The sequence below is a fragment of the Labrus bergylta genome, chromosome 1 (genome assembly GCF_963930695.1).
Source record: "Labrus bergylta chromosome 1, fLabBer1.1, whole genome shotgun sequence".
In the NCBI taxonomy this organism is placed as follows: Eukaryota; Metazoa; Chordata; class Actinopteri; order Labriformes; family Labridae; genus Labrus; species Labrus bergylta.
Window position 1 is genome coordinate 6,497,296 of NC_089195.1, and position 11,314 is coordinate 6,508,609.

An 11,314-nucleotide genomic window follows, 5' to 3' on the forward strand; every position below is an offset into this window, starting at 1 on the left:
GACATCTTGTGGCAGACTGAAATTAAAGCAGCCATTTAAATGTGGGACCAAAGCACTGGCACAATGCCTCACTGTGTAAATCTGAAATATCAGCAATAAAAGTCATTTAGAGCTGCTTGTTGATTTTAAGGTTTTATTTTATAAATAACCAATTAGTGTCACTTCAATTGTATTTTGCACTGCAATATAATATGATAAAGTGTTACACAAAAAGCTCAAGGGTATATACTCAACCCACTGAGCTATATGCTGTATATTATTTCAAATATCGCTTCTATAATTTTTCTTTTTAGGTTTCATGTCAACACGTAATTTTTTTATGCCTTTTATTTGTGGGTAAATATTTCATAGAAGTGGGAGTTTGATTCATCAGCCATTTGGGAACAATTGTGACATGGAAAGGAATGGCTTATTATGACTATTAGCATTTTGATAGTGGCAGTGATTTGGAATGCTACTTTTGATTTATTTTTATTTAAAATCAGAAGTTTCTCAACAGTTTCAGGCTTCAGTCGGCTCCTGTTTTGGCTGACTATTTCGCCAGCCTTGGAGAAAATCCTCTCACATGGCACGGATAATGCTTTTTGAATTGCCCCCCCGGGGACAAATAACGTTTTTTTGAATTGAATTGAAATGAATTGAATTGGTAGGCAGAGGTATCTTGAGGCCATCTTAAACAGGACGGGATACAAGCCTTTCCTTGTGACCCAGTACTGGTCCTCAGGCCTTTCCAGGTGTGGTTCCTTCAAATACCTGATAATACAAAAAAAGATAATTTAGTCATCATTGAACAAATTATTTTCAAAATCATATTACTTTTAACCCAACATAGTCAATCTGCACAGCATATTACCTCTGAATTACCACGGTGGCACTTGAAGTGGCACTGGTGACGTGTCTGTGCCTCAACATGTGTGTCCAGCAAGGCCCAGAGATTAAAATCCTGAGGCTATGCAGGAGCCCCTGCTGTTGCTGCTGGCTCTGAAGAAGCTGGTGGTGGCTGGCTCTTAATAACAGCAACACATTTTCTGGTCGGTTGATTCGTACCCAGGGTTGCAAAATCCTCGTTCTTTAAACCTTTGATACAGCAAGGTTTCAATAGACAGGGCAGTCACTTGTTCCAACATGTTGAATTTGTTTGTCAGGTTAGTTTCCAAATTGTGTGCCAATTTGGCACTAATGCCATACGCTACACAGGATTTATTTAAAATCACTTTTATTTCTAGTTGGACAAGGGCAGAATTCCAAAACAAGTGAACACATAAACATTTACCTTTTAACACATCCAGCAGACAAAAGATAAACATTATCTTCCTATTTAAGGTGTGTTTACAGCAGGTCCATCTAATGCATGTTAGTCCAATGATCACTTTTCCCCCCACAAATGTTTGCTACACTTTGAGGTCCACAAAAATATCTGTCGGATAAGCTGCTGGATATCTATCTGAATCTCTCTTTAGTGCTGAGTAGGTAGATTACATTGGGTCGATCAGAGACTGTTTGGTGAAAACTGTTCCATGCATTGTTAAAAAAATAAGGTTGATGACAGTGGAGAGACTGAACCAGACAGTAGATGTACCATAAAACCAAAATTATGAGAGAAAAGGGGTTAAAAAGCACGTGAAGAGCTGCAGAGTTGATTTATGAATACTGGCAAAGATTAAAAACCACCAAATATTGGAGATATAAAGTCTTTATCACTTCCCATTGACACATGGTTAAACAAATCTGCCGCTGGACTTAAGCTCTGGACACAGCTTGGCCTCCAGGTCTTCAATCTTTATTGACTCCACGTCTTTGGAGCTGGAGAGGCTGGCAGCTCGGGTGATCTTGGTGAGCGTTTCCTCATAAGGCGGAGGCAGATAGACCATGACGAAGACTCCGTCCGATCCATCTGAGCTGGTGCTGGTGTGGCGCTCTGCGTTCCTGGTCAGGGAGGAGAGGAACTCTGCGCTGCTCTCGGTGTTGTGGAGGTCTAGAGCAATGATGTTGGCCAGGCTTAGTTTGCTGCGGGAACACCGGCGGTAGATCAGACCCACCAGGAGAGCCAGGAGCAGGACAGAAAGGACAGGGAGGACCACGTACACCACCAGTTCCACCTTTCTGTCATCTACCAGGTCCAACTCATTCCAGTTGCGGCCCTGGAGATTCAAATGGGGAAATGATTTCACTTTGTTGTGAATATTTTTCCATATTTCACCACTGAAATCCTTTGTCTACAATAGATGGTGAGCTGCTATCGCAAAGACAAAACAGTTGTGTCTCATGTGAATCCAACATGAAACTTTTTGCAAAATTTCATAAAGCTCATATGCATTTCACTTATGTCACATACACATGGTTGGTTTCGCACAGACTTTAAGTCGGATGAGTGTGTTAATGCATCAGCTGCTTTTAGGTTATTTGATTGCTTAGAAATTTGTTTGGAAACTTGTATTATTTAAGTTAACAAGTAAAAAATGTATCTTATATTTAATCTTAATTAAAGTACCAACTATAAAGTTATAAATACTTTGATATACAGGTAAAAGTCCTGCATTTAAAGTTATGCTCAATTTAAAAGCATCGCCATCCCAAAACACCACAATTTCCAAAAGTAAAAGCACCTTTAATGCAGAGTGGCCCATTTACCATTAATATATTATACACTGTGTTGATGCAATACTGCGGAGTACATTGGTTTTACACTTACACATGACAAGTCATGGTTGTTTACTCTTTAGGCAGATCATCTGAATAGCATGTAACTTATTAACAATCTGTTGTCAAATAAATGTTGACACAGTTCACGGTCACAGTTATTGTCTTTCTGATCGATTCTATAAGGGACATACAAACATGCCTTTCCCTCCCTTTATTTTTGTTTTCTTCAAGGGCATCATTCAGTGCAGAGTTAACTTTTATAACAAAAATGATTGTGTTGTGTGCATCACAAATCTCCTGGGCTGTTTATCATGCAGAGGAGCTATCCTGCACAGCCCTGGGAGAACAACATACTCATATCAGCTCAGGGTGGCCCAAATTCCCCTTCAGACTCAGATTTTTTTTTAATCAATTAGTTAATGATGCCTGGATGACTCAACACCCTGCAGACCATACTCCCCTGCAGGACTGGGCTGTCTAAACTGTCAATCTGTCTGAGTGCTCAATTCTAAATGTTGCTGCCCTGAAAAATATTTGCACAAACTGTTTGTTTTTTTTACCCTCTGTTTTTTAACAATCAAATCAGGATTTAGTTTAATTTAGTAATATCCTGATTTTTTTCTTCAAGCAGCTACAAACATGTTCCTCATGAGAAATGTTAAGCAGGATTTCTAAACCATTTCTGGTTAGTGATCCCAATTTAGATTCCAAAATGTTTTGTCTAGCATTTAGATGATTGCCAAGAGTGGAGAGGAAGGATATTCTTTTTCTTTTTAAAACAACTATTATTGGTGTGTATGTGAGTGTGTCTGACTGCATGTGGGTGTTGAACTGTTTTTTAGTTTTTTTTAGGAAAAATAGTAAATTTCACAATGTGAAAGGTAATATTCAATATTCTATTCTTATCTATCTATTCTATTCCCTTGGGAGGGGAAAGAGAAAATGACAGTTTAAAAGCTGTTTTAACATGAAATTGTCAAACAAATCTAAGTAAAAGCTCCAGTGAGGAACATTTAACAGGTTGTAAAATAGACTAATATTAACACAGATGCATTTTTATAATTTACAAAGCAAACGAGGCCCCTAATTGATGAGACTCACTTTATTACTCAGTCATTTTTCATGCCAGATGAGGGGGTGGCAGTAGCTCAATCCTTGGGACAGAATTGGGTTGGGAAACCGGTTCAAGTCCAAAGTAAGGAAATTGGTCTCTTGGCTGGTTCATGAGCAATGACAATGTGTCCTTGGGCAAGGCATCAGCTGCCAAACTGCTCAGGTGAACATCTCTAACATCTCTCGATAGTGCATGTTGATATGACTGTGTTTGAGTTTGTGAAAAAGTCCCACAAAGAGTGAAAAACTGAATTTACCGTCTGCGATTAATAAAGTATATCTTCCTCATCTTCTTGAAAGGTTTAACAGAATGCTGAAGAAAACACCCTTTTTTGTAATAACTACAGCAAATATACAGTATAATAATCGTGATACGTTTGACTGTTACAAGAAAGTGATTTTTGGCAATATATAGGCCTACAGGAAAAGTCATGCAAAGTGATAAAGAGAGACTGAAAAAACACAAAAACCACCACAAACTGAAGTTTCCTCAAAGGAGAAAGTAGGTTTTGTTTACGCTACAATTTATTTTTTAATCTAATCATATACGAGGCCTATTTGAGTAAATGTGCTCAGAGTTTTAGCTTTAAACTAAAATTAACAAGAAAAACAACATAAACACACTGGTACTGGAACTTTATTGATACTAAACAAAACATTTTCGACCACTTCACAAAAAAAAGGATCTTTGAAACATTTTGCTGGCAAAAACCTTTCTTACTTGTTCTGTGGTTTTTGAACAAATAAGAGAAGTCAATTTAAAGACGTGCATATTTCCCCTCTTGTAAAGTGGTTTGTTCTTCATGAACGTGGTTGTGGTATTTTTAAACATACAGCGTGTTATTTTAGCTTACTTTAAAGCCAACAAAGTGTCTGAAGATATCAAATATTTGAGGCTGAAACATTATTTGAAGTATTCTTCATATGGTTTGATGGTCAAGGTGTTCTAAATTTGGCTTTGTTTTGGGTTTTTGTGTTCAGCTTAATATTGCCTTCAGTTAAAACAAGAAACAAGCAGAAATGATCCTTAAAGTGACAGTAGGAACTTGAACTACACACCTGTTTGTCCTGTGTTGATGGTGGTCCTGTCACCCAGTCATAAGACCCCCTTCCTGCAGGTCCAAACTTCATCCAGCTGCTCTCCAGAAGCACCCGCATCATGCTCAGGTAGAGGGGGATGTGGTTTCTGTGTCAATGGATAAACTTTCGTCTGTAGAGTAAACAAATAGTGATCAACTAAAGCACCCAGTAGTTGTTGTCCAATGGAGTAAACAGAGCAGAAAAAACATTGAGGGGATGGATGCTGGGTTGTTGGGAGTCATGGTTGAGGTGGGAGGGGACGGAGCCTGATGGGAGGAGCTTGGAGTTAAGAAGCAGCTCACATGCCGGCACATGCAACAGCAGAGCAGCGCAGGATTCAGGCCAATGATGGGATTTAGAGCCCTGCAGCTGCCCTATATCATTGTGTGTGTGTGTTTTATTTGTGTGTGTGTGTGTGTGTGTGTGTGTGTGTGTAGTCCAGTGTTAGCCAGAAAAAGGCGGGGCTCCTCCTCAGATCAAATCTCTGGCACGTGGAAAAAAACTTGAGGAATAAAACACACCAATTGTAAAATGACACAGCTGGTACATCTGTCGTGCATGTGTGTGTGTGTGTGTGTGTGTGTGTGTGTGTTCATGCGTGCGGTAGTTGATCTTCACCAGTGCAAAGAGCATAAAAAAAGCCACTGAGTCAAAACCTTTTTTTGGTCTTTAAGTTTCAGAGAGACATTGTACACATTGTTGAATTAGAGGACAAAAAACACAAAAAACAACACTTTTTTTTGTTTGAGGTTAAACCTTCACTTCTCTCTTTAGTCAATTTTATTTTATTTATACTGCCAAATATCCCTCAGCCTGAAGAGGATTGTACATAAGAATTGGATTTAGACTTACGGTTAAAAAAAAAAAAAAAAAAAAAAACAACTGCCAATGCCTTAAATTTGCCTTTTCTTATTTTTATTATGACTATTAGCATTTTGATAGTGGCAGTGAAGGAGCAACATCATACGTTCTAATAAGAAGACTGTTTGTGTAGAAGTCAGTGAGAAAATGGTCCATGCTTCTCAGAAGATTTATTCCCTCATCAAATATTTTCATAATGAGCTTATGGGTCTCAATCTCTAGTTTCAAGTCTTCCTCAGTACAGCATTATGTTCATTTGGTTAATTATGGTCCCATTAAGGGTTGAATAGGTGGATTTAAGGAGGGGCTACCTTATAATTGACAACCTGCTACCAAGGAAACCTAAAATACACTTTGTCCAGTGTTCTGTTGCAGGGGTGTGTCCAGACTTTTTTTGACTGGGGAGGCCAATGGGGCACTAACTTATGCAGGCCTAGTATGAGGTTAGGATATGAGGTCCAAACACGCATAGAACATATTTACTTTTTCTGTGTACACTATTCTTATCCACTTAATTACTCACATTGAGTTATTATTATATTTATTCTGTGAATAAGGATCTTAACTAAAAGCTTACAAAACAGAGTAGACATTTTCAAATCTTCCATTCTGAGTTTTTAAGAGTCAAAAGAAGCTTTATCACTAAACATCACTATAACAGAAACACAAAAAAGAAGAAAAATGTAATGTAAAAAAAACAAACAGGGTGTTACGATTTAAAGCATCAGAGGCCTAGTCTCCATGGTTTATGAAGTAACCCAAATATGATGGCGGCCATGTAGGAAATGTTGATTCCAACTAACTTTGGACTAATCAAGTAGCAGGCAAAGAGGTGGAGTTTGGGGCCAGCGTGAGAATCTTGGTTGCTTAAACACAACAATGAAGTCCTTCTCGTCATCTACAATTCTACAATTCACTTAGCAGACGCTTTTATCCAAAGCGACGTACATCAGAGAGTAAGTACAACACAAGCAAGGATCTAGAAAAAAGGGAACAATGTCAGTAAGAGCAAACGATCAGCTTTGAGTCTGATTGGACACACAGGTGCTGACAGGAAGTGACCAAAGGCAAAACACAACATTGAGGGCAGTTCTTGAGAGCTCTAATCAGTATAGAAACCTTAGAAATCTTATAAGTCGTCGTTATCAAACAAAAACCATCGTCATTACCATCATCATCATCAATAATATGGAGCCCATCATCATTAAGTTAGTAGGTATTCATGAAAGAGCTGGGTCTTTAGCTTTTTCTTAAAGGTACAGAGGGACTCTGCAGATCCAATGGAGTTTGGAAGTTCAATCCACCACCGGGGGGCGACAGAGGAGAAGAGTCTAGTCAGAGACTTAGGACCCTGTTGTGAAGGTTGGATCAGACGCCTTTCATTGGCAGAGCGTAGTGGGCAGGAGGGAGTGTAGACCTGGATGAGAGAGTTAAAGTAAGGAGGAGCCTTACTTTCTTACTATGATCTAACTATCATATTCAAAAGATGTAAACAACACAAACAATGCTGACAGTTAAAGGTCAGAACCAAAGTTTCAGTCAAGTTATATCAAATTACTCTTATTATGCCAACTCTTGCCCTTAATATCATCAGTACGGATGAGTAATACAATATTCCCCCAATAAAGATTTGACCGTTATACAAATGAGTTATAGAAATGAAAACTGTATTTTTGTTCCAGGTTGTAAACATGTTTATTTCTGCTGTTAAAAATGACATTTTAAAATAGGATTTAATGGGGATTCCTTGGCTTTGGAGCCAGCCTCAAGTGAACACCAGAGGAACTGCTAATTTTTGCACAAACACATTGGCTTCTTTTTCCCACTGCTTAAATCCACTGATAGTTTAATCAGGTAGTCATTTACTGCCTGTACTTTCAGAACATCACATTATTTTAAAGCTCTTCATGTGTTCTGAAACATTGGTAGAGCTTTGGGACACATACTGGAGTAGAAGTGGAAAATAGTATGTAGCAAAAAGCTTTTTGTTTATTTAAGGCTATAGACCTTTAGGTTTGAGTTAAGGTTTGGATTTCAGTAAATGAAGAAATTTGGTTAGGTGTGCTAATTGTGCATGTGTGTGTGTGTGCGTGTGTGTGCGTGTGTGTGTGTGTGTGTGCGTGTGTGTGTGTGTGTGTGTGTGCGTGCGTGTGCGTGTGTGTGTGTGTGTGTGTGTGTGTGTGTGTGTGTGTGTGTGTGTGTTCATGCGTGTACATGTGTGTGTCTGCATGAGTTATGCTGAATCCTGCAGCAGCTCTGTGAGACAGACAGTCACACACATGTCTGTGGCTGGCGTGCACCTTCCTTACATTAATCCTCACTGAAATATTGCATTAGAGAGAGAAAATATCTGAAATCGTTTTTTAATTGAATATATAGATTAGAAACTAGATTAATCTGCACATTTTACTGTATTGAGGCCCATGTGTTTATTATAAAGATGACCTGACCTGCTTTTGGTCAGATCATGCTCTTTTGTGTCTCTCCATGGCATATTTTCTGATCTTCATAAACAATGTCTACATATATCTACATCGTGGTAGAATTTTCTTGAGGTATAGTGACTTTACATCAATTTGGGTAGATATAGGCTATAGTCCAATAGTCTGGAAGAACTGACCACACTATCTGTGTACTGTTAATGTCATCCCTTGCAACTTATATAAACATTTTCAACTAGAATCTTCTGAGTGGCTGTCATGAAAATTCCTCAACAAACGTTATACCTACACTCCAAAAAGAAATGTTTCCTGTTCGCCTTCCTGTAGCTGAAATATGCTTTTAAAATAGGATATTCAGGGATAATTTCACCCTCAGGCTATTTTTGGGACCAATATATGAAACGTGTATGTGATCGCAAAGTGAACATACTGAAGTATCTAGTTACATATTAGCATAGGTTCGTAAATTTACTCTAAAAATCTCTGGTCAATGTCACCTTTTGGTTAATTAAAAAAAGAGATTTTTTGCTGTTGAAGTCCAGATGTTTCTCATGAAAATGCTGATTCGGACGCCCATCAACAACGTCTGCATCCAGCTGTTAGTTTCAACATCTGTCTGGTATCGACTCAGGGTAGCAGTTGGGGTTTGTCCCTGCAGGATTACTGTCCTGGGCATGCAGACACCAGCTGTAATTACTCCTCACGTGGCGAGCAGAGTGGGCAGCAATATAAGAGCCTGGTACCAGCATTGAGGTGCAGAAGAGGATCATGGGTAAAGTGAGGCCTGTCATGACACCACTGAGTAATCCCACTGCCCTGCATGACACCACATCGTTTTAATTCTGTAGTCTAATAACTGTTACAACTGCAGCTGTGATGCAAAAAGCTTCAGAATGAGACCTAAAACCACACTAGAGAGATGCTACATGTATAATAATACATGTAAAAAACGACGTAACTAAAAGCACAAACATTTTATCAGCCAAATACTAAAAATATCAAAAGGAAAAATATTCTTCCCCCAATATTTGCCTTTATATCAATGCTATGTGACCATATTTACAGAATCGTTCATGTTGTACTTTTGGGAGAGCAAAGCGCACCAAAGCCACATTTTTTGTATGTGTAAAAATATCTGGTTAATATACCCGAATCTGATTCTTCTGATTCTTATTCTACAAACAAAAGTGTTGAGGAGAACATTCAGGAAAGAAGAAAAGAGTATGCGGCAGCGTCATTACATGCACAGAATCAAATGCAGCGGTTGCATTGTACAAACTTTATCAACTATGTCTGCTCACTCCTGCTGAAATGTACCTGAATATTTTTTTCACATTGGGTCACCTCAACTTTTTTGCAGTAATTTGATGAGGGGATTGGCAATAAAAAGTCTGGATAAAGTGAAACATGTGTCCGGGTAAACAAATGCAGACTAACCTTGAAATTCTCCAGAAACTTGCATGTGTGAAATTGGCTTTAGTCTTTTGTTTTCTAAAGTGAAGCTAAAATGAAATTTCCTTCAACCTGCACTCTAGTTTTGATGATTTTCCAGGGAGTCTATTGTTTTTGGGAGTGGTTATCTCTCTCCTCTTCATTTCTCTATATCTGATTCAGTAAAAGACTGCAGCCTTAATCGCATAAGAGGCTTTGCTTTTCACTCTGCTGAGGTTGGAAGCTTCTTCGCACGGTGCAATAAACATGGGTTGTCACAGCAGCTTATTGGCTAAAAATGAAAACAACTGGACAATGGAGTTATCATAAGAAGCAACATTGTCTCAATAATTACACAAAAAAATCATTACCAATATTTAAGTCAGGGGACATTTTTACAATTGAACTATTTTCATGTTCATGCTTTATTGTAGCTCTAAGTTTTTATTATAATTCTGAATCCTTGAGTTTGGGGTTTTTATTATTAATTTAATATTTAGGTTGTGTAAAAATAACTTTAATGAAAGCATTAGCCCATAATCCAAGTTGTTAGTGATACTGATGCTAAAAATTGGCTAGCAAAAAAATCAAAAAACGTTGGTCCTAGTGTTCTTTCAGAAAATAAATGAAGAGTCATCCCATAGTGTCATTTAATGAAACCAAGGGCTGGAAAACACATTCGTAAGATTGCCTTTATAGCAACATGACAATCCCAAGGTAGCCAAGCAATAAATCCTCCAGCCATGAGTTTTGCATTTTGGCTGAAACAGTCTTTGTTTTTTATTTGCCTGAAGTGTTTGACACAGAAATGGAGCTGGAGAGGAGCGAGGGGTGATGCACGGCTTGAAGCTTCCCTGCATACTATGTATTGTGGTTATTTTGTGGAAAGAAAGACAAGTAGAATTGTTTAAAACCCCAAACATGGACATTCAATCTGCTTCAGACTTACATGAATTCAACATAAAAGAGAAACATGGTTCAATACAAACACATAAAATGGCGTTTATAAATATTTCAACTAAAAAGAAGAAAAAAGTTTAAAACTGACCTCTAGAGGAAATGTCGGTCTATTTCAGGGTGAACTGAGGGTGGCTTCAGACATCAGCTTTCCCCATGAACTGGTTCACCTGGGCCCAAAAATAAATAAAATAAAAAATAAAAGGAATGGAAATCTGAAGAATTTTTTTTCATTTTGGCTTCAAAATAACTAAATCCTGGATATTTGAGGTTAGTTAAATTTTAGTGAAGGGCAACACAATTTAATTGGATATCTTATATGTTATCACAATTATAATACCATGTTTTTTTTCAAATAAATATACAAAGGCCAACATTTTGAATTTATAGGACAATTTGGATCATTGCTAATCTATTCATCTAGTGCATTATTTGTGAGGATGCTTTTTTTATCCCTTGCTTTTTTCTTCTTTTTTCAAAACATAGCCTTGGTCTATATGCTGACTGTTGTTGGGAGTCCTGTAGCCTAACATTTACAACCATTATTTGTATTTTTCTATTAAATTCAGAAATTAATGATGTTAAAAAATAGGTATAGGCTAGTTCTTGATTGAGTTGGTCTATGTATTATATATTGTAGGTATATTCATTATATATTTTCTCCTTCCAAGTAATTCATCTTTTGTTCTGAAAATCAAACAGTGCAGACATCACAATTTCCGCTGACGTCATGTAGGTGTGTTTGGGTTTTTCCTGATTGCCCAGGTAGCCTACGACTGTCTTCATAC

The 11,314-nt window shown here is 37.8% G+C and overlaps 1 protein-coding gene across 1 annotated transcript; it reads right to left on the reverse strand.

The window, feature by feature from the left end:
• Positions 1-977: 977 nt before the first annotated feature.
• LOC136178521 (small integral membrane protein 28-like) lies at positions 978-5,161 on the reverse strand. The gene is made up of 2 exons (XM_065952436.1): positions 4,816-5,161; positions 978-2,141 (listed from the first exon to the last, which is right to left on the reverse strand). The coding sequence occupies exons 1-2, from the start codon at positions 4,915-4,917 to the stop codon at positions 1,719-1,721; spliced, it is 525 nt and encodes a 174-aa protein (XP_065808508.1). The 5' UTR covers positions 4,918-5,161; the 3' UTR covers positions 978-1,718.
• Between the last annotated feature and the right edge of the window lie 6,153 nt (positions 5,162-11,314).